Here is a 24,015-nt window from a genome sequence, read left to right as displayed (position 1 = left end):
CAAGTGACCAGTCTCCACGACGCGCGGCGAAGGGCGTACTGGAGAAGAGAAGGACGGTTTCTCCGGAAGCGACCAGCGCAAGATGCCCCTCGGCCCTCCGGGAACCCCCGCGACCTCGCGGCTCTGACCTGTCTCCGCTTCCTTAAGGGAAGCGCAAGGACGCTGCAAGTCCCTCGGCTCCGCCCGCCCCGTCGGGGTCCCGCCCACCCACCGAGGCCCCGCCCACCACTATGACCCGCCCACCCCCAATGGAGCCCCGCCCCGTCGCCAAGACCACGCCCCTTCCTGGCCGCGGCTCAGCGCTTCCGCTTCCGGCGGTGTGGGCTGCTGTGCGCGGCAAGACGATGGCGGCTGGTGGCAGTGATCCGCGGGCAGGCGACGTAGAGGAGGACGCCTCACAGCTCATCTTTCCCAAAGGTGCGGCCTGGGGCTGCCGGACTGCCCCCGTGGTCCTGCGTGGTCGCCGCAGGCCTGGGCAGGAGCGGCGAAGGGCAGGGAGGAGGGGGATGCGGGCCGGCAGGGCAAGGTGCCGCGGGAGCGGGCCAGCCGGAGTCCACGCCTGCAGCCCTGGAGCCGTCGGCGCCCAACTCCACACTGCCCCTGGGCGGCCTCTTGCTCCTGTTTAAGTAGTTTGTTTTATCCGGTAAGCTGTGAAGTGTTGGAGGGATGTGTCAAAGATAAAGCTGGCACTAAAGGGGAAAGGACAGATTTTAATCAGTAATATACTATTGCAGTGGGACAGAGAGTCAAGCGTGGACTCATCTAAACTTCGATCTGTAGAGGTGACTGGGCATATTAAAGGGAGAATGAAGGAATAAGGAGCGGAGTGAGCGGGGCCTCAGTAGGGTCGGGGAAGTGAAAAATTACGAAAAGCGGGAAGCGGGGGGTTGGTCCCTTTGAAACCCCTTTGGATTTGTTAACTGGCGTTTAACTCCTACCCTCCCACACCCCTCGCTCTGGGCTGGGACACAGGGGCCCTGTCTTCAAGTGTTGGCTGGAACAAACAGTTATTTTGGCAGCCTTCAGTTTTCATAAACAACCACTGTAAAGGGCTAGAGTCATCCCAGGGATGCGGCCTGGAGCTATTAGAAATCTTGTTAGTGTTTTAAATGCATTTATTTTATTTTTATTTATTTTTGGCTGCATTGGGTCTAAGTTGCTGCATGTGGGCTTTCTCTAGCTGTGGCGAGCGGGGGCTGCTCTTCGTTGCGGTGCGCGGGCTTCTCATTGCGTTGGCTTCTCTTGTTGCGGAGCACGGGCTCTAGGCGCGCGGGCTTCAGTAGTTGAGGCACGTGGGCTCAAGAGCTGTGGCACACGGGCTTAGTTACTCCGCGGCATGTGGGATCTTCCCAGACCAGGGATCGAACCCGTGTCCCCTGCATTGGCAGTCGGATTCTTAACCACTGAGCCACCAGGGAAGCCCTCGTCAAGTTTCTGTGGACCAAAGTTGAGTCCTTGGGGAGAAGAGGGCGACAGGAAAGAGCCTGGAGTTTGGTCAGGGAGAGAATCTTTGTCAGATGGCTGGGAGTAAAGCACGTTTTGCTATCAGAGAACTTCCTCTTTGCAATGTGATGTGCTTAATTTGTAATTTAAAAACCCAAAATAAGTAGAAAGCTTAAGATTTTAAAGTATCATATCTTACAGGTACTGGAAAACACAAAATAAGTGGGGGAAGCCGTAACAGTACCCTTCTTTTAAAAAAAATTACTATATCCACAGTAAAACATGAAATTCCACACCTTTTCACCCAGAGGAAACGACCGTGAATAGTTTAGTGCTTATACTTTCAAACTGTGCTCATTTATAAATATATACTTATACACTTTATGCTTTGCAAAAATAGAATTATGCTATAGAAATCATACAGCTTTTTAAAAATTTGATGATATATTGTGTAGAACTGTTCTATTCTTTCAAAGGGCTAGGTAGTACTTAATGGTTGTACCATAGTACTATTTATCTGTTGATAGACGTATAGGTTGCTTCTAGTATTGTAGTTTATAGACTCAAGGTGTAATACTCCCTTCCATAGGATAGCTTCATGGAAGTTTTGGGCATAATGGAAATATATGTTTGTTTTCTTTTTTATGGTGTAATAACTAAGAGGGAGATGGTTTTCTTAATTTCATGATAAAGTAAACCAGTTTTTCATATTTAGGTTTTGTCTAGGTACTTTTTATTCAGGTTTTTGTTTGTTTATTTGTTTTTTAAATGCTGTACAGTTAGAAATTCCCTGGCAGTCCAGTGGCTAGGACTCGGCGCTCTCACTGCCGGGGGCCCCGAGTTCAATCCCTGGTCGGGGAACCAAGATCCCACAAGCCACGCGGCATGGCAAAAAAATAAAAATAAAAAAAAAACCTGAAAAATACTGTACAGTTGCGGGATATTGAAGCCTCTGGATTTCTGCAGGGACAGAGACTTGCTGATAGTCTCAAAGGCAAAAGGAACGTTTAGAAGCTGACTTTTGGAGGAATACTTTCAGCTGACATTTATGCTTCTCACAAATAGAGTTTGAAACAGCTGAGACACTTCTAAATTCAGAAGTTCATATGCTTCTGGAGCATCGAAAGCAACAAAATGAGAGTGCAGAGGATGAACAGGAACTTTCTGAGGTCTTCATGAAAACTTTAAACTACACAGCCCGTTTCAGTCGTTTCAAAAACAGAGAGACCATTGCCAGTGTACGTAGGTGAGTGCTGAAAGAAAGTTTTATTAATCCAGACTATTAGACATCTGCACGTAGCATGCTGTTGCCGCCTCCCCCGCTCCTCCCCGCCACCCCGTGGGCATCATCTGTACGATTAATGTAAGTAAAATAATGTCTTCGTCAAAATTTTGAAATAGCTTATATGGTCAAAACCTCCTTGGCCACCTTTTGCTGTACCCCAAATCCCAGTTACCTCCCTGCAGAGTGACTACTGTCAGAAGTTTGTTGTTAGCCCTGCAGAGCTTGTTCCATACATTGGCATACACACCATAAACACACAGCATTGTTTTATTTTGCTTTTTTTCTTTTTTTTAATAAAGTGGGCTCATTTATTTATTATTTCCCTGATGTGTCCTAGAGATCTTGCTATGTTAATAAATATAAATCAGGAGCATTCTTTCTGGATCTTTGCTTGACCATTCAAAAGGTGACCGGCTTTTAGCATTTTTTCCTAAGGCATTGCTTCTCAAATTGGTTGGATGTGCTCTGGGAAACAGTGAGGTGCTGGGGTATATAGGAGGCCCCAGGGAAAACAAGAGCTGTTTTAGCATTTCTTTGATTTCTTCGAAGATGAACATTATCTCATGTGAACTAGATAATCATTTGATGTTCTGATATAATTTGAGCCACTAGAGAAGTCCATTTTTATAAACTGGGTGTCATCAGTGTTACTTGGTGGTATGGTTTAAAACATTTCTGCATTAAAGCAAACATATACCAGTATATTGTGAAGTAAAACAAATGATATATATGATCTCTTTTTTCTAATACTTTAGTTGTATTTATTTATTTTTATTATTATTTATTTTGGCTGCACCACGCGGCATGCGAGATATTAGTTTCCCGACCAGGGATCGATGGACCCCGTGCCCTCTGCACTGGGAGCTCGGAGTCTTAACCATTGGACCACCAGAGAAGTCCCTGAATTATTGAAATAAATCATGAGACTTAAATCCTTGCAGTTGCAGAAAGTCATTTGTGCCTATGCCCCCGAGTTGGTTGTGGGTACTTGTTTGCTCTACTCTGGTGAAATGTTTGAGAAGTACTGTCCTAAGGAAAAGCAAGTGGACAAAAAGATGTATATATGCAAATATTCTTCAGAGAGCTATTAATAATAGTCACAGTTTTTAAAAAAACTAAATATTCAACAGTAATTAAATAAATTGTGGTAAATCCATTTGATGGACTACTATATATTTTTTGTTTGTTTGTTTGTTTGTTCTTTTCGGTACGCGGGCCTCTCACTGTTGTGGCCTCTCACGTTGCGGAGCACAGGCTCCGGACGCGCAGGCTCAGCGGCCATGGCTCACGGGCCCAGCCGCTCCGCGGCATGTGGGATCTTCCCGGACCGGGGCACGAACCCGTGTCCCCTGCACCGGCAGGCGGACTCTCAACCACTGCGCCATCAGGGAAGCCCTGGACTACTATATTGTCATTGAAAATTATGATAGAAAATGAAATTGAAGGATGTTCACATAATTTAGGTGTGCAGAAAATGAAGTGATAAAGCTGTATATGAAGTATAGCCTGTTCTGAAAAGTGTGGGTGTATGCATGGGGAAAAGATTACGTACAAAACTGCAAAGTGTTGAACCAAAAAGATGACTTGAATAAATGAAGGTGGACTTAAACGTTCACGAATAAGAGGTCTTAATACTGTAAAAATGTCATTTCTCCTCAAATTAATGTATACATTTAGTGCCTCAAGGTAATTGATATATACTCTCAAATACACTCGGAACTTTGTAAGTAGGATTTTGGATGACAGTGCATTCATTGTTATACCATCTTGAACATCTGTAATTTGTTTTGTTGCTGTTACTGTTATTCCACTGATAAAGCATAATTTGCCGTATAATTCAATTAAGATGAGGTGGTAATAGATCATTATAAATAAACATACAGTGGCTGAGGGAAGGCACCAATCACCTGAATCCTACCAGTGAGCAGCACAGGCTCCCTAAGTGGCGCCAAGAAAAATGTATCCTCTGCTGTGAAAAATAAATAATACTAAGTTAATTAACAAATGCCCCCCCCAAAGATCTAAAATTTGTAAGAATGGTCAGAAAAACTTTTTTTTTAAAATAAATTTATTTATTTATTTATTTTTAACTGTGTTGGGTCTTTGTTGCTGTGCGCAGGCTTTATCTAGTCGTGGCGAGCAAGGGCTACCCTTCGTTGTGGTGCGCGGGCTTCTCATTGCGGTGGCTTCTCTTGTTGCCGCGTGTGGGCTCTAGGCGCGTGGGCTCAGTAGTTGTGGCTCTTGGGCTCTAGGCACGCAGGCTCAGTAGTTGTGGAACATGGGCTCAGTAGTTATGGCTCACAGGCGTAGTTGCTCCGTGGCATGTGGGATCCTCCCGGACCAGGGCTTGAACCCATGTTCCCTACATTGGCAGGCGGATTCTTAACCACTGCGCCACCAGGGAAGCCCCAGAAAAACTTTTAAAAAGAAAAAGGAAGGGGAGTTTGCCCTACAAGCTGTTAAAATACATTAAAAAGTGACAGTAATGAAAATAGTGACACTTTGGCCTGAGAATAGATAGATGATTGGGGCAGAATAGAAAATTCAGGAACAGATACAAATCCAAATCTATTATGTTTTATATGAGTCCAGTGTATGGCAAAGATGGTACTGTAAGTTACTGGGAAAATATTTTTAAATGAAGTTGTAACTCTGTATATCTTATACCAAAATAATTACTGAAGGAATCAAAGATTTAAATGTAAACTATGATGCATAGAAGTGCTATGTGATAACTTGAGTGAATATACAGTTTTGGCTGTAGTTAGCAGGACTTTAAATGAGGGGAAACTTGATGCACTACAGCTGGCTGTAAGCTTTGCAAGGGCGAGGACTTGATTATATTCATCACTGTAGGCACTAAGTAATTCTTAGTTGAGTAAGTAAATGAATTTACATAAATATCTTTAAATAAAGTGCCATAAGTAAAATCTAAGTATGAATAAACTGGGAAGAGGATTGATGTCCTTAATGTTAAGAGCTCTAACAGATAATCAAGAGATGACACCCAGTTTATAAAAATGGATTTAGGGACTTCCCTGGTGGCGCAGTGGTTGGGAGGCCGCCTGCCGATGCAGGGGACACGGGTTCGTGCCCCGGTCCGGGAGGATCCCACATGCCGCGGAGCGGCTGGGCCCGTGAGCCATGGCCGCTGAGCCTGCGTGTCCGGAGCCTGTGCTCCGCAACGGGAGAGGCCACGACAGTGAGAGGCCCGCATACCGCAAAAAAAAAAAAAAAAAATGGATTTATTAGTCTCTAATGACTTGATTTATGTCAGAGCTTCAAGTGACTATCTAATTCAAATGAAATAATGTTCATCTTCTAGGACATCAAAGAAATGCTAAAATAGCTAAGTAGGTTTAAAAAGAATGGGAAACCTGGGACTTCCCTGGTGGTCCAGTGTTAAAGAATCCGTCTTCCAATGCAGGGGACGCGGGTTCGACCCCTGGTCGGGGAACTAAGATCCCACATGCCACGGGGCGGCTAAGGCCGCGCGGCACAACTACTGAGCCCGCACGCCGCAACTACTGAGCCCATTTGCCTCAACTAGAGAGAAGCCTGCGTGCTACAAACTACAGAGCCCGTGCGCCCTGGAGCCTGCGCGCCACGACTAGAGAGAGAAAAACCAGCATGCCACAGCTAGAGAGAAGCCCACATGCTGCAATGAAGAGCCCACATGCCACAACGAAAGACGCTGCCACGAAGATCCTGCGTGCTGCAACGAAGACCTGACACAGCCAAAAAAAAAAAAAAAAAATGGGAAACCTAGTGTAAGAAGTAGGGGAAACAGGCACCATCTTTTATTGCTGGTGGCAGTGTAGTGTATATTGGTAAAGCCCTTTTAGGGCACTGTCTCTCAGAAAGAAGCCATCCAGTTATATCGTATCCTTTGACTGAATAATTCTGCTTCCAGGAATTTATCTTTAAAGCACAAAGTAATCAATCAAGTGCACAAAGAAGTATACATTTACAATGATGTCTAGAATGATGAATAATTGGAAACAACAGAAATGTTCAACAGCAGGAAATTTGATATATAAACTTATGGCACAACTTTCAGTGCAATGCCATGTTCAAGGTAAAGTTACGTGTGTACTAATACGGAAAAGAGCTTCTGTACTGTTGAGTGAAAGAAGGCCAGTTACAGAATAACATCGTTATAATTCCTTTTGGGGTTTTGTTTTGTTTTGTTTGTTTATTTGTTTTTAATTATGGAAAGGGCGGGTGGACTCTCCATGAAAATGTTAACACTGGTTATTTCTGGGTAGAATTTCAGGTTATTTTCCCATGTTGAGGTTTTGTAGGGGGTTTTTTGGTATTTTTTATAAATGAACATGTGTTCATTTTACAACAGATCCCTCCATATAATACATACTCTACCTTATGAACCTCTGCCTGTGTAACTAAGTTTACAGTATTTTGTTTACAAAATGAAAATAGCTTTATTAGGTGACGAAAAGTTACAAAACAAAATGAGTGAGTTTGTATTCTAAAACATAGAAAGACGTTTGGAATGGCATACTAATATGGTAACATTGACTTTGTTTAGGTAGTGACTTTCATTTTTCTGTCTTTATTTTCTCAATTTTGAACAATAACTAATAGGCTTGTAGTCAAGTGGTAAGGACAGGAAATGTTTATTTCTGAACAGATAATTAAGGTCCTCTCTGAAACCAGATTTACCATGGACGGCCTCTGTTTTAAGAAGTCGATGTGTGAGAATCCAGGATATGATTTGTATTGATGATGTTCTTTTTTACAGTTTGAACTAGAAGTACATTTAAAATAAGATGCAGTTTATACATAGATTTGTACAAAGTAAGATATGCTTGTATTTGTTTATTTTTTAGATACTTTTTTTTTTTTTTTTTTTTTTGCGGTATGCGGGCCTCTCACTGTTGCGGCCTCTCCCGTTGCGGAGCACAGGCTCCGGACGCGCAGGCTCAGTGGCCACGGCTCACGGGCCCAGCCGCTCCGCAGCATGTGGGATCTTCCCGGACTGGGGCATGAACCCGTGTCCCCTGCATCGGCAGGCGGACTCTCAACCACTGCGCCACCAGGGAAGCCCTTAGATACATTTAAAAGAGAATTTTCTTCAAGTCAAGATGCCTGGTAGATGGGGGACATCTGACATCATGTGTTTGACATAAAATTAATAACAAAGAAAGCAAAGAACAGTGGTAGGAAGAGCAAAGAGCAACAGAATAAATTCTCGGGGGAAAGCTTGTATAGTCCTCGAGGTACATAGCAGTTTCTCAGAAGTTATCATCGCAAGCATTCTCTGCCTTGGTGTGCTCCCCTCGCTTTCACTGTCTCTGCCTGATTTCGTTGTAGCTTCCTGTTCTCCAGGAAGAGGAACAGGAAGTGATTTGAAAGTGGGATTTTGCAGCAAACCTAACCATAATGGGAAGATTGCAAGTGCTTTATTTTTCCTCTTGCTTGCTAGCTACATTTGATGCCCTTTTTCCTATTCATCATTGTTTGATTTTGTTTGTCTTGATTTTCTTCCCTGTGATCAGCTTGCTGCTCCAGAAGAAGCTTCATAAGTTTGAGTTGGCCTGTTTAGCCAACCTTTGTCCAGAGACTGCTGAGGAGTCCAAGGCTCTGATCCCAAGGTTAGGACTGGTTGTGAAAAGCTCTGTGTGTATTGGATAAATTCTTACAAGTAGAATTACTGTGTCTAAAAGCTGTGTGCATTTAAAATCTAGACAGATATCACCAACGTCGGATGGGTGCCTTTGTAATGAGGTTGATGGTTTCACAGCACACCGATTGTTGGCAAAAATGTGAAACAGCTGAAACTCTGGTATACTGATGATAGGAGTGCAAATTAGTATGGTCACTTTGGAGAGCAGTTTGGCTACATCCAGTAAAGCTAAAGATGAATATACCCCATGACCCCAAAATTCATTCCTGGGTACGTGTCCTAAAAGCAACGCATACGTAGTTTAAAAGAAGACATGCATTCCAATGTTTATTGCTGCATCGTTAGTGGTAGCAAAAACCGGACAACAGTCAAGACTGGAGAAATAAATCATTGTATGATCATATAATGTTTATTATATAGCAGTGAAAAAACTAGTGAACTAGGACAACGTGGAATAATGTCAACAAATGCCAAATTGAATTTTGAGTGAAAAAATTGCAGAAGGATACATACAATACGATGCCATTTCTTTTTTTTTTTTTTTTTTTTTTCGGTACGCGGGCCTCTCGCTGTTGTGGCCTCTCCCGTTGCGCAGCACAGGCTCCGGACGCGCAGGCTCAGCGGCCATGGCTCACGGGCCCAGCCGCTCTGCGGCATGTGGGATCTTCCCGGACCGGGGCACAAACCCGTGTCCCCTGCATCGGCAGGCGGACTCTCAACCACTGTGCCACCAGGGAAGCCCTACGATGCCATTTCTTATAGTTTAAAACCAGTACTGCATATTGCTTGTAGATACATTTACATATACTATAGTAAATATTAATATAAAAGTACACGTAGGGATGATGAATACCAAATTTAGGATAATGGTTACTTCTGGGGAAGGAAGAAAAGGAATTGGAATAGGGGAGCACACACAGAACCATCGATTTGTGTCTGTCATATTTATTAAAGAATCAAGGGGAGAGGGAATTCCCTGGCGGTCCAGTGGTTAGGACTCCGAGCTTCTACTGCAGGGGGTCTGGGTTCAATCCCTGGTCGGGGAACTAAGATCCTGCAGGCCACACAGTGTGGCAAAAAAAAAAGGGAATCAGGTGGGGATAACTTTTAAAATGAGCTTATTTTCTATACCTTTTATATGTTTGAAATACTTCATAATGTTTTTTAAAGGAAAGAAGTAAGAGTTGAAATGTAAAGGTGTCAGCGTTTAGGGGTAAGCGGAGAGGTGGGCCAGTGGTGCTGGAAAATTAGCACGCACGAAAGAAGAGGGCGGGGAGCACTGTCGCTGCGACACTCACTTTTTTTGTTTTCCTTCTTGTAGCCTGGAGGGGCGGTTTGAAGATGAGGAGCTACAGCAGATTCTTGATGACATCCAGACCAAGCGCAGCTTTCAGTATTGATCTCCAGATACCACTGCTGCTGGGGGACACATCACATCCCCAGCACAGCGCCGCTGGCCCAGGATCCGGGGCTGACTTGCACAGAAAATCTATTGCAGAAGACACTTGGGCTTCCTTTGGATAGAACAACCCAGCGCTTGGTCTTGGTTTAGGTTGCTGTTTCAGGCTCGACCGTTGGACGCTGATGGCCAGCATAACCTTGGAGAGGCCTTGCAGTGGCTGCCTGAGCTTGCCTCTGGGAAGGGTGAGGTGGGGTGATGTGCGTCTCAGCCACACTGCGGGCGCCTCACATCACGGCCTTTGGCCCTTGTGTTATTTTTGATTCCTGCTATTTCATGTTTTAATTTCAGTGTGTTCATAGTTTTTGAAGCTATACTAGAACATGTAAAACTGGTATGGGAAACAGTATCACCTAAATGCAAAAAGAGCAATTAAACGAGACCTGTATCGTTGTTTGAAATTCTTAAAGAGAGGATGATAGCGCCTTGGCGTCATTGTGCTTAACCAGGAGACAGGGACGAGGCTGCCGCGAAGAGTAGTTACACCTGAGGGTAACTGCTGAGTGCTGTGGGGCACACAGCCTTGAGATGGACAAGTACTGTGCCTTTCTTCTTGGATTGCTGCACAGCATAGATTTGGAGTAAGTGGTCTTTAAGCACTTACTTTGTCACTGCCACATTCAGATTTTTCCTTCCTGGGCCAGATGTGAAGGAGTGAGCACTTCATAGTGTCCTCATATGGGGCATCGGGTCCAAACCTCTGGCCTCCTGCTTAGCAGTAGGTGTTCTGGGATGGAGGAGATGTGGGAGGAGGGCGCCTGCCACTTCCCAAGCCACTACAGTGGCCTCACTCCATCTGAGGCTAGTTGCGGAGAAAACACTTTAATTACTAAACACTGCGGCTCTGAATTTTCTGAAGGGAAATATGCCTGTTTTCTTCACAATTTGGTGATTTTTCTTTGAGGCACTTGTTGGCTCCAAGTGAATTCATGGTCCAGCGAAAAGGCTGGGGAAAGAACAAAGCTGCCTTTAAAAGTCAAGGTGGTTTTATGTCAGCTGCTGACTAAGGCAAAAATAAAATTTCTTTAATAAAGTCTTTCAGTTTCTGAAATGACATGGTTTCTGAGTCACCAATATTCTTGATCATTATTTGAAGGAAATGTCATTCATACCTCAATTAAAGAAGCATTTGAGGAAATAATCTTTTCATCCTTGGGCAACTTTACTTCTTTGAGACTCAGTGTTCTCGATTGTAAAATGTGGATAATAGTTTCTATTTCACAGATGTTTTTAAAGATTGAATGAGAAAATTATTAAAAAGAGCCTATTGGTGTCTGACATACACTATACCCCAGTAAATGTTAGCTGTTATAGTCAGCTTGCTTTGTAGAAATTAGTGCAAGGGGGACTTCCCTGACGGTCCAGTAGTTAGGACTCTGCGCCTTCACTGCCGAGGCCCCTGGTTCGATTCCTGGTCAAGGAACTAAGATCCCACAAGCCATGTGGCACAGCCCAAAAAAAAAAAAAAAAAAGAAAGAAATTAGTGCAAGGAATTGGTAGCATACCCACTGGTACTGGCATCAGACTATGAAAACAAACCCAACTGCCTACTCAAAGTCTGCAGAATTATCTTTTAAGAGAGTCAGTTCCATGGTTGGCACCAGGCAATGAAACAAAAATAACAGGCCTGGATGGCAGACCCGAGCTGTAATCCAGGCCGCATGTGCTCGGTGGCAGGAGCAGGGCGGTGCTACCACCTCCATCGGGTGCCCGCCTGTGAGCCACCTGGGAGTATTAAACTGTGCAAGTTGCCCGGCATACAGTTAGGCACTAATAAATGGCAGGTAGTAAGGCAACTAGAAGCAGTTTAAAACAACAGCAACTCATACTGGGGGATTACATGTAAAAGCAGCCTCATGCCATGTTATAGACTCAAAGCCTGGTCTGTGCCTTGTGGTCAGGGTTCTGTCTAGTCCTGGACAGCAGCTCACTGTCCAGTGAACAGGAGGCCCTGCAAGATCTTTAATCATCTGTGAAACATCGTTAGACTCACTGCACCATTTGCAAAAGCAGAATTCAAAACAAAGATGTTGTAGGGGCTTCCCTGGTGACGCAGTGGTTGAGAATCCGCCTGCCAATGAAGGGACACGGGTTCGAGCCCTGGTCTGGGAGGATCCCACATGCCACGGAGCGGCTGGGCCCGTGAGCCACAACTACTGAGCCTGCGCGTTTGGAGCCTGTGCTCCACAACGGGAGAGGCCGCGACAGTGAGAGGCCTGCGCACCGCGATGAAGAGTAGCCCCCGCTCGCCACAACTGGAGAAAGCCCTTGCACAGAAACGAAGACCCAACACAGCCAAAAATAAATAAATTAATTAATTAATTAAAAAAAAAAGATGTCATGTTGTCAAAGCCTCACTTCACCAGAAAGCTACATTAACCAGAAAAGCTTTTCTGAAAGCTCTCGTCATCTTGGTTTTATAAAAATGTATTAAACTTGAGTCTTGAAAAAGCATTACTGGATGGGGCTTGAGCACAAGCCATTCTTATTAAAAATTATTGTTTTAAGCTTATTTCTAAAACCATTGAAGCCTACACAAAGACTTCTGTGTGAATAATCATTGCAGCGTTATTCATAATAGCTGAAAAGTGGAAACAATTCCCGTGTCCACCAGTTAGTGATTTGATCAGCAAAGTCTGATACAGCCATACAGTGGAATACTTTTTAGCAATAAAAAGGAATGAACTAAAAAAACAAAAACCCGAAGCATTGAAGCCCACAGGATATGCCAGTGGGGTGACATTTTTTCAATTTTTTATTGTGAAAAATTTGAAGCACAGAAAAGCCGAAAGATTAGAGCATTGATCATACCTATGTTTTTCAGCTGCATTTAACAGATAATGTTTGTCATATTTGCTTTATTATATTTTTCTAGGAAGCATGTGAAAGCAGACAGCATGACACTTCATTGAAAATTGAAGCATGCATTTTAAAAATACACTTTCCTCTGTTAAGTACAACTGTTGCACTTAGGAATATTGACAAGAATTTCCTGATAACTTAATATTCAGTTCAAACTTCTCCTGAGGAGGGTTCTGGGCCAGTAGTCAGTCCCAGTGTTGGTATAATTTAGTATATAAAATCAATCATCATTAAGGATCTAAACTGACACTTATGAGAAATATTGAAGAAATACATGTGGCCACTGCCCTCAAGTTGCTGGACGAAAATACCCGTTTGCAACCCCTAGGTGAAAAGTGGGCCTAGACAGAGTTCAGGCCCTAAACAGTGATCGGTAATGTGTCTGCCTGTGGCTCTCCGTGCCTGTTCCTTCAGCAGCAGCAGGAGGGCAGTTTGGGACTAAACAGGCAGAAAGTGTGAGTGGCGACAGCAGGGTGAAGGTAGGTCTGTCTACTGGAATCACGTTCAGACTTGGGTTCTGTGCGCCTCGCTCCCTTTGCGTGGCTCCCAGGGGGTGCTAAGTAGTGAGTGTTGAGTAAATACACTGCCCCCGTTTGCCGAAGGTCGACTTGGAGTGCGGGGAGAACGAGAATGTACCTGAAATAATACAGTTGAAGGAGAGGACTTTGTGAGGGGGCAGCGGGGAGGTGGGGAAGCAGCCCAGAAGACACCTGGGAATTTTGGAAGACAAGGCAGAGCTGCCCAACAGAACTTTCTGCAAGGTAGGAATATTCCTTATCTGCACTGTCCAGTGCGGTGGCTGCCTGCCACAGGTAGCCCTGGAGCACTTGAGGCTAGTGTCACTGGATTGAGGAACTGAACTTAAGTAGACAGCAACACAGAAAGAATTGGTCACATAGGCTAGTTTCCATTCAGTCAACTTTCTAGCTGTCTCAGTTGGGATAGAGGCATTTACAGAACTGGCTGTGCTTGAGCCTTCTTTGCAAGCAGCTTTTATTTATGCATGCATGCTTCACCAGGTCTTAGTTGCAGCATGTGGACTCTTTGCTGCAGCTTGTGGGATCTAGTTCCCTGACCAGGGATCGAACCCAAGCCCTCTGCACTGGGAGTCTTAACCAGCGGACCACCAGGGAAGTCCCATGAACCGTAAATTTTATTTAAGTTTTAAATTTAAAAATTTAGATAGTCACATGTAGCTAGTGGCTACTGTAGTGGACAACACAGCTCTTAGCTCCCAACACAAATGTCCTGCAAACCACTGAGCGTTACAGCAAGACTGACAGTGCTCACAGGAGGAGCAGTAATAATGGGAGAGCATTCATCCAAAAGGGGTCCCCAGAGTTTGGAAGTCTAAAGATGTATATCACTTTCTGTGTATCACTGAATCCAATTTTTGTGTATAATACACATTCTCTTTTTTAAAATCTGCCTCTTTAGTACTTATGCTCAAGGACAAAATTATGAAGGCTGTTTTAAGGAAACATTTGGGACTAGTGAAAAGATGAATGCCTCATCTTGTGGTGAGAACCTCTTTCCTAATTAATTCTGCCTTTTCAGTAGGCTGATAACTTGTACGTTGAATTTAAAAAAGCAAAACTCCAAGGTTTATTACCTTTTAAGGCTTCTGATATTTATATTTTGTAATTCTACTAATAAATATGGTCCAGGCACAGGTTACTCCCGGATTCACAGACTGATGTCCTTTTAAATTCAGACTAACCTGTACCTCCTGAGCCATATCAACACCAGCCCGTGTCTGCATGTGTCCTAAATACATTCCCCTTGTTAATAGGGAACTTAACAGTTCTCCATATTCAAAGGCAATTGAAATTAGAAGATATTTGACAAGCAATACTTTCTATACTTAATGATAGAAGAAATAAAAAAGACTTGATTACATAATTTTAAATTGTGTAAAATCACTAGAAAGGCAATTGAGAGAAAATTTATAGCAGAGAAGACGAGCAAAGGGTGAAGATGTTTATAAAGAGCTTTTAAAAATAAACTTTAACATCTTAGGGCCCCAATTTCAAAAAGGATAAAGCATATCGACACAAGTTACATCCAATTACCAAATTAATGGGGAAACGTTCACCCTAATTAGTTTTCAAAGGTATCTAAAATGAGGTGATGTTTTTCTCATTAAAAATGTACAAAAGGGGCTTCCCTGGTGGCGCAGTGGTTAAGAATCCGCCTGCCAATGCAGGGGACACGGGTTCAAGCTCTGGTCTGGGAAGATCCCACATGCCGCGGAGCAACTACGCCCGTGTGCCACAACTACTGAGCCTACGCTCTAGAGCCCACGAGCCACAACTACCGAGCCTGCGAGCCACAACTACTGAATCCCGTGCTCCGCAACAAGAGAAGCCACCACTCACCGCAACTAGAGAAAGCCTGTGTGCAGCAACAAAGACCCAGTGCAGCCAAAAGTAAATAAATAAAATAAATTTATAAGAAAAAAATGTACAAAAGAATGCCCTCTATTTACATGTAGTTAGCAACTTCTTTGTGTCAGTTGCTATTCTGTACGCATGAGGATACAGAGACAAAGAATGCCAGCTTTCAGAGTGCTGCCTCAGTGGGACAAATAAAAACATACTTCGTGCTTAAAGTCTTTACACTCCTGAGTAATACAAGGACCACAAAATCAGGTCTTCCCTGGTGGCGCAGTGGTTAAGAATCCGCCTGCCAATGCAGGGAACATGAGTTCACTCCCTGGTCCGGGAATATCCCACATGCCGCAGAGCAACTAAGCCCATGTGCCAGAACTACTGAGCCTGTGCTCTAGAGCCTGCGAGCCACAACTACTGAGCCCGGGTGCTGCAACTATTGAAGGCTGAGCGCCTAGAGCTCATGCTCCGCAACATGAGAAGCCACGCACTGCAACGAAGAGCAGCCCCCACTCGCTGCAACTAGAGAAAGCCCACACACAGCAACAAACACCCAATGCAGCCAAAACTAAAAATAAATAAAAATTAAAAAATAAAGGACCAACAAAATCACCCCTGAGCACCCACTCCCACCTCTCTTTATGCTGTAGTTTTTTTTTTTTTTGTCCAGGACTTTAGTTTGACTCTGTTTTTAATTACCCCCAACACACACACACACACACACACACACACACACACACACACACACACACAATGTTTTACAGTCAATGCAGAGATTTATCCACTTTTTTTTCTGATTTTAAAATTTATTATAAGGTTATAGTCTCAAGACAAAGTGATATGGGTAAAGGGTAGAGAAATAGATCAGTGGAACAGAATAGAATCCACAAGAGACCCATGCGTATATGATTAAATGATTTTGGATAAAGTTGCTAGGGCAATCCCACTGGAAAATGAAAGCTTTTTTTTTTTCAGAAAATAACTTTTAATTTTATACTGTAGTATAGTTGATTAACAATGTTGTGTTCGTTTCAGGTATATAGGAAAGTGATTCAGTTATACATACATATGTATCTATTCTTTTTTCACATTCTTTTCCCATTATCCACATTTTTACCAACTTATTTGCTCATTGTTGCATCTATGCATCTCCCCTTCCTCCTGGGTTCAGTTTTATTTTTCACAAAGCTGCTCCTTTGGTAGTTTTTGAATAAGAGTACGAGAGTAAACATTCTCAGCCTTTCTTTGGCCAAATATGTCCTTCACCCTGATTTTGAGTAGTAGTTGTAAAATTCCATATTCTACATAGACACTAACTTTCCAGAGTACTTTGAGGATGCTATTTGTTTCTGGTAAGATTTCTGACAGTCTTAATGTTCCTTTGTAAATAATCTGTTTTTCTAATTGCTTTCATGATTTCTTTCTTGTTTTTTGTGTTTTATAATTTCACTACAAGGTGTCTAGGAATGGATTCAGTTTTATTTACTCTCTTTGGGAATTGTGTTGCTTCTGCCTGTGGATTCATGTCCTCTGTGATTTGGGGCAGTTCTTAGTTGTTGCCACTTTAACTGCACCTTCTTTCCATGCTCCCTTCTCTCTCCCTCTTGATTTTTTTTTTTTTTTTTTTTTTTTTTTGGCTGTGCCCTGCAGTTCCTCAACCAGCTTCTGGGATCTTGGTTCCTCAAACAGTTGCCTGGGGCACTGGACCACCAGGGAATTACCCACAGAGGTTTTTTTTTAACAGCTTTTTTGAAGTATAATTTACATACCATTAAAGTTCACTCATTTAGAGTTTACAAATTAATGGTCTTTAGTATATTCACAGAACTGTGAAGCCATCACAACAGTCTAAGTGTAGAACATTCCATTATTTCAAAGAGAAGCTTGTACCATTATCAGTCACTTCCCCTCCCCTATTCCCACCCTCCCCAGCCCTGTCCACTGATTCTTATTTGACTATAGTTTTCTATTTCACGTATTTCAACTCGGGTCCAAATCAGAGTGTTCTTTTTTCCATAGTGTCTTGGTCTTTCATCATGGTTTCTATTTCTTCTTTCATAACTTAAGACATATTTAATGTATATTCTCTTTCAGACTGGTTATCTCAAGTTCTTGTTCTCCATTTGTTTTGTAATTATTTTGATCTTTAATGGGGATTGCTTTTACTATGGAAATGTGCCTGCGTTTGTTTGTAGGAGTGTTTCTAACAGAGGGGTCTGCACTTCTCCCAGGCCTGTAGTATCAATAGCCTGGGAATACTTCTTCCAATAATTTCTCAGCTTAGGGATTCCTACAACATGGAACGTGCAGTGTAAATCTGAATTCAAACCCATATGTGGCACAAGTTTCAGGTTTTGATTCCTCAGATGAGACTTTTATTTTTAACCTGGAGCCATGAATAATGACAAGCATCCTTGTCTTCCTGGGCCTCTGGGCAGAGCCTATCTTTTACTGACGTGACAGTCTTTCAAGTTCCTGGCTTTATGGAGGGGGCCCAGCCCACCTGGAGGCTGACCTGAAGCCTCTAGCTAATCAGACCTCATGCCACCTCTCTGACCCCAGCCAAGATTTCTGTCCTGTCACTTGGAACTTCACTCTGGCTTTTAGTTCCCAATTTTTGTTTTAATTAATTAATTTATTTATTTTTGGTTGCGTTGGGTCTTTGTTGCTGTGCACGTGGGCTTTCTCTAGTTGCAGCAAGCGGGGGCTACTCTTCATTGTACGCTCTACTCTTCAAATAAATAAACAAATAAATAAATTTATTAAAAAAAAAAAAAAAAAGAAGGCAGGCAGAGCACGGGGACACAGAGGGCGGCCCGGTAGGCTCCTAGACTTGGTTCTGCCAAGACAAGTGTCTCTGGGTTCCTTTTAATACAGATATCACTGTGACTAGCGGGCCTCACTCTGCTTTATCCACAGTGTGTGTTCGTGTCAGCACGTATCCATGTCTCTAAGCTTTATACGGAACATTTCATAAACTTGACAGTGCTATTGCAATGAACAGGTGATTTACCAGAGAGGGAGGTCTGAGAGAAGACAAGGTATGAAATAGTCATTTTGGAGAGTGGCAGGTTGAAGGACCAGGGGGATGAATGTAGTCAGTCATCTTGAAAGCCCTAAGGCTGTCCATACAAAGCTACTACAAGTGCTAGAAACCCAACAAAAGTACAAAAAGGGGGACTTCTTAATAGGGTAATGGCTTCATTGAAATGAAATTGAACTTCCAAGCCTCAGGAAGAGCAGGAACACATGCCATGAGTCTCCTCTTGGTCTCTGCTTATTTCTTTCTTTTCTTTTTTAATATTTATTTATTTGGCTGCGCCGGGTCTTAGCTGCGGCATGCAAACACTCAGTTTCAGCATGTGGGATCTAGTTCTCTGACCAGGGATCAAACTTGGGCCCCCTGCATTGGGAGCGTGAAGTCTTAGCCACTGGACCACCAGGGAAGTCCCTCTGCTTTTTTTTTTTTTAAATATAAATTTATTTTTGGCTGCGTTGGGTCTTCGTTGCTGTGCACAGGCTTTCTCTATTTGCGGCGAGTGGGGGCTACTCTGTTGTGGTGCACAGGCTTCTCATTGCAGTGGCCTCTCTTGTTGCGGAGCATGGGCTCTAGGCGTGCAGGCTTCAGTAGTTGGGACACACGGGCTCAGTAGTTGTGGCTCGTGGGCTCTAGAGCGCAGGCTCAGTAGTTGTGGTGCATGGGCTTAGTTGCTCCGCAGCATGTGGGATCTTCCTGGACCAGGGCTCGAACCTATGTCCCTTGCATTGTTGGCAGGCGGATTCTTAACCCCTGCACCGCCAGGGAAGTCCCCCTCTGCTTGTTTCTTTATATCAACTCTGCTCTCTTGTTCCGCCTGCCTTCTTCCATATAGCAAAGAACAGGCTTTTAACTGCTCATGGGTTTCGTTCTCTTGACCTTCTGCCACCCGAGAGGGGCTGGGATCAGGCTCTGTTTGGACCCAGATTCAGAAATCCCAGGGAAGGGCTTTGAATAACCTGGTTTGTGTCTGGTGCCCACCCTGGAGGTGCTCATGGAGACAGGAATCTATAAAAACACTGCAGGGACTTCCCTGGTGGCACAGTGGTTAAGAATCTACCTGCCAATGCAGGAGACATGGATTCGATCCCTGGTCCGGGAAGATCCCACATGCCGCGGAGCAACCAAGCCCCTGCACCACAACTACTGAGCCTGTGCTCTAGAGCCTGTGAGCCACAACTACTGAGCCCGCATCCCGCAACTACTGAAGCCTGCGCGCCTGGAGCCCGTGCTCTGCAACGGGAGAAGCCACCGCAGTGAGAGGCCCACGCACTGCAATGAAGAGTGGACCCTGCTCTCCACAACGAGAGAAAGCCCACATGCAGCAACAAAGACCCAATGCAGCCAAAAATAAAAATAAAATAAATAAATTTATATGGCATACATAAATATATATAAAGCTACAAAAAAGAATGAATATTACCATTTGCGGCAACATGGATGGACCTAGAGAATATTATGCTTAATGAAATAAGTCAGACAAAGACAGATTCTATATGATATCACTTATACATGGAATCTAAAAAAATAATACAAATGAATCTATATACAAAACAGAAACAGACTTACAGACATAGAAAACAAACTTATGGTTATGAAAGCCAGGGGGAAGAACTAATTAGGAGTAATGGGATTAACAGATACAAACTACTATATGTAAAATAGATGAACAACAAGGAATTACTGTATAGCACAGGGAATTAATACCCAATATCTTGTAATAACCTATAATTGAATATAATCTGCAAAAAAAAAAACTAACCCAAACTTGAATCACTATGCTGTACACCTGAAACTGATGCAACACTATAAATCGACTCTAATTCATTTAGAAAATAAGTTATAATTTCCATTCCACTGGAGTTCCTGGAGGAAGGAAGTTAGTGCAGAAGAAAATATATGAGGGGAAAATGGCAAACAAAAACTTCACAATTATGTAAAACAGAGATCTAGGAAGCTCAGAAAACCTTCACTCAAACACATAGTCAATCTGCTAAAAACCAAAGGTGAAGAAAAAAATCTTGAAAGCAGTCAGAGAAAAATGACACATTATACATAAAAGAATATCAATTCAAAAGGCTGTAATTTCTTATCAGAAAACAGAGGCCAGGAAAGATTGGAATAATATCTTTAAAGTAGTGAAAGAAAAAACTACCAACCCAGGACATTATATGCGGCAAAGATATCCTTACCACTGAAGGCAAAACAAAGGCTGATGAACATGAAAAGAAACTAGAAGCGTTAATCATATCTGATGATTAACTAGGTATAAAATGATGTGAAAGGAATTTCTTCAGGCTGAAGTGAAATGACACAAGAGTTTGTGAAGTTGGAACTTCAGGGATAAAGGAAGAGCAACAGAAGCGGTAGTATCTGGATAAATGAGATAGTCTATTTTTTTTCTCTTCTTAAATTCTTTTAATATACATATGACTTCTGAATTAAAAAATTATACGAGAATCTCAGAGGGTGGGGTTCAATTCGTGTTGATGTAATACAACAACTATAACATAGAAAACAAAGAGTAAGAGTTTCCCTGGTGACGCAGTGGTTGAGAGTCTGCCTGCCGATGCAGGGGACACGGGTTCGTGCCCCGGTCCGGGAAGATCCCACATGCCGCGGAGCGGCTGGGCCCGTGAGCCATGGCCGCTGCGCCTGCGCATCCGGAGTCTGTGCTCCGCGACAGGAGAGGCCACAACAGGGAGAGGCCCGCGTACCGCAAAAAAAAAAAAAAAACAAAGAGTAAAAGAATCTATATTGCTGTAAGGCTTATATTTTACTTCTGTCAAAACAAAAATTCACCCAAGCATGTTAAACAGGCAAGGAAGATGTTATTCAAGACTACTGCAATAAGAGAGACCAGAACTCAGTCTGAGCTCAGCTTCTCTGAACACAAAGGCAGGAGGTGGAGAGTTTTAAGTGTGAGGTGAGGTTGATCTATGGGGTGTGTCCAGCACATTGAGTTATTCCTGAGTTTGCAATGGTTTTTCTCTGTGATTAGGACATCTGTGTGTGCTATTTGGTAACCATCAAAGTCAGGCTCCTACCCTCCCACAGACACTGGGAAATATATATGTTATATATGTCCCTCCCAAACTGCCCTGGATGCCACTTCAGCTGCCCCCTGGAATAGGCTATGGGTGGTATGGGCACCGAGGGAAAGGGCAGGAGGACACACAGCTGCTGATTCCAAAGCCGCCACCTTGTGTAGGAGCTGCTGAACCAGGAGAGTTCCCCCTCTGCTGGGTGGGGACTGGGGACTATGTCCTGTACAGTTAGTTCCCCGACAGCTCTCCCAGCTAGGGGAGAAGGGGCCACTGCCCTGCCAATAACCTCATCACCCTCAAGGCAAAAACCTCCAACCCTCAGACCCCAGGACTGGGAAGCGCCAGAGGGTCCGAGGTGAATCTGCACCTGTGCTGCCTCAGGTCCTTGCGCGTCCTCTGCACACAAGCCATCCCTCCAGGACTTTTGCGCCGGCGGTTCCGTGAACCCACGCCCATTCCTGACTCACACATTCCCAAGCTGTGTCCCAGAAGCAGGCCAGACAGTGTGAGCTTTGGAGGTTGACGGCGGAAGAAGAGTGCTTGAAGCCTAGCTCTCTATCCAAGGGCTGACTTCCCCAAGCGCTCTATGGGCAACTACCTGGGCAGACTCTGCCCCTCAGCCCCACCCAGGCACGGGGGGCCAGCACCTGCCGGGAGTTTGGCAGCACAAGCCCGGCTCCCTTCAGGTTGAGGGTTTCAGTAGCACCTATGGGCTTTACCCCAGATCTAAGCTGCCCCTTTGGGGCACTCAGCATTATAGCAGACACAAGGCGAGGGGTGGAGGGTTGCTGACTACAGCACACTGCTATGGGGGAAGTCTGGGACTGAACACCTGGGTCCCCCTGGTCAGAGCACCCCAAGGTGACCCCAGGACCCAGCACTAAGAATAGCCCTGTGTTTGGAGGCACTACTGCCCCTATCTTAAGTCACATTCCCAGGGGCATTCCCCAGTAGAGCCGCCATCCTTCCAGCCAAGGGCCCAGTACCACTGCCAGCAAAGCCTTTAGGGGCACGTCCATCCCCGTCTCAACCCCTAGGAGCCCTGTCTCTGCAGTAGGCACAGGGATGAGCAACCTTGCTGTTACGGCTCCCTTACCACCTGTCCAGGGTGGGACACAAAACCACTGGGGCAACCAAGTCATTTTCCTCCACGTCGGGATCCAGGCACTCCCTTGGGGTCTAAGAGGCGAATGCTGGCCTGACTGAATAGCTTCCTGGAGAAGTAGTCAGTGTCTTCCTTCCTCCCAGGCTGGACGTCGTATGGGCCCCATTTCAATGTGATACACACATGTAGGCCTGACCTCTGTGATCCTGGAACAAACTGGGCACCCAGAGAAACAGCATTCCCATCCCGTATTCTGCAGTTTTCCCCTAAGGTGGGTAGTTTGAGGCTGTTGTCTGTAAGAGGTCCTTGTCCTGTCCTGTCCCCTCCAGCCATGGAGCAGGCGGGATCCCTCCTACTGCCTACAGTGGATTCCTCCCCTCTCACCATTTTTTCTCCCAGAACCCTTGGGTCTTCTCTGTAACTTATAATTAAGCCTTAGTCTTGTTGCTTTGCATAATTCTCACATGTCTGTACTCTGTAGATCGTGTGGAAAGCACTGACTTGTATGAGTCGTGATCGGGAAGTCAGACCTGTTTAGTTTCCTGTGGCCCAGCTCAGCAGGCGTGGAGAGTAGCACAACTTGATGACTAGAAAGACTGGCCAACTTCTGAATATTAAAACTACATTTTGGGAATTCCCTGGTGGTCCAGTGGTTAGGACTCTGGGCTTCCACTGCCGGGGAGCCGTGTTTGATCCCTGGTCGGGGAACTAAGGTCCCGCAAGTCGTGCGGTGCGGCCAAAAACGAAGAGAAAAAAAGTGTACTTTGAGTTTAAAGCTCAGTGCAAGTCCAGGATAAGACAGGCCGGGGGCAGGGGGTGGGGGGGGATAAAGACAGAGGCTCATTGTTGCCTGTTGGAATTGTCACCCCACTTTCTGACCTGGAGGGGCTGGATCACCCTGAGTGTACACCAGGAGTCCACACCCTACACGTTTAGTCTTTTCTAATGTAGCAATCTCTTTTCTTACTTTTTTGCTTTTAAAGGCCTAGGCAAATTACCTACACACAAATCTCACCTAAAGGGAATGGGCCTGGCATTAGAGCTTCTCAGCCAGCACAAGCAAGGAAAGCTTTAATTCTAGGATGTGGCATATCCTTGAGCAGTTTGTGACATCCTGCTTTAAAAAAGTAAAACGACTCCCTGAATTACATTTCTTTGCTTTTCCAAAAATAGGGATGAAGGGGAAACAAGCTAAAATTAGTTCATTTTAATTATAAAAGGTTAAAAGACTTCCAGTTTGTGGTCCAATATGTATGGAGATTAGAGATCATTACGCCTGTCACCACAAGAAGAAGAGAAGCTGAACAAACTGAAAATCAACAATTCTTCCTAAATCCATCATAGAGATGAGGTCACGGGGCAAACTATCATCACAAAAAGAACAGGGAAGACAAAATAAACAACAACAACAACAAAAACCTGCAAAAAACAAAGCACCCCAGAGAAAATGATTGCTTCTGACACCTATGACTAGCAGCAAAGAGTAAACATGGCTTAACTCCTAGAACATAAAAAACTTACATTAAAGCCCTATTTACCTCAGTTTGGTGTATTTTTTACCCAATACACTAATCATGTCCAGCTTTCAACCAAAAATTACAAGGCATACTAAAAGGCAACCACCCTCTCCCCCCACAATTTGAAGGGACAGAGCAAGCATCAGAACCAGACTGGAATATGATAGCGATTCTGGAATATTAGACTGGAAATTTAAAGTAAGTGTAATTTGGGTTTCCCTGG

At 44.1% G+C, this 24,015-nt stretch overlaps 1 protein-coding gene across 2 annotated transcripts; it reads left to right on the top strand.

Moving 5' to 3' along the window:
- Positions 1–289: 289 nt before the first annotated feature.
- On the top strand, positions 290–10,888 carry POLR2D (RNA polymerase II subunit D). Of its 2 annotated transcripts, none has more exons than XM_019931837.3 (4): positions 290–417; positions 2,509–2,689; positions 8,248–8,343; positions 9,697–10,888. In XM_019931837.3, the coding sequence occupies exons 1-4, from the start codon at positions 345–347 to the stop codon at positions 9,773–9,775; spliced, it is 429 nt and encodes a 142-aa protein (XP_019787396.1). In that variant the 5' UTR covers positions 290–344; the 3' UTR covers positions 9,776–10,888. The 2 variants fall into 2 exon arrangements, with proteins under 2 accessions (XP_019787396.1, XP_073663951.1); XM_073807850.1 differs by having other exon boundaries at positions 9,546–9,757.
- The last annotated feature ends 13,127 nt before the right edge of the window (positions 10,889–24,015 follow it).

This window comes from Tursiops truncatus, chromosome 7 (genome assembly GCF_011762595.2).
Source record: "Tursiops truncatus isolate mTurTru1 chromosome 7, mTurTru1.mat.Y, whole genome shotgun sequence".
Classification (NCBI taxonomy): domain Eukaryota; kingdom Metazoa; phylum Chordata; class Mammalia; order Artiodactyla; family Delphinidae; genus Tursiops; species Tursiops truncatus.
Note: the sequence above shows the minus strand (reverse complement) of the source record. Positions and strands in the feature narration are given on the sequence as shown.

Excerpts from the sequence above, each read along its gene's own strand:
- POLR2D (XM_019931837.3), top strand. The coding sequence starts at position 345 with ATGGCGGCTGGTGGCAGTGATCCGCGGGCAGGCGACGTAGAGGAGGAC. Across the intron at positions 418-2,508 it reads ACAGCTCATCTTTCCCAAAG|AGTTTGAAACAGCTGAGACA; the intron begins GTGCGGCCTGGG and ends TCTCACAAATAG. Across the intron at positions 2,690-8,247 it reads ACCATTGCCAGTGTACGTAG|CTTGCTGCTCCAGAAGAAGC; the intron begins GTGAGTGCTGAA and ends CCCTGTGATCAG.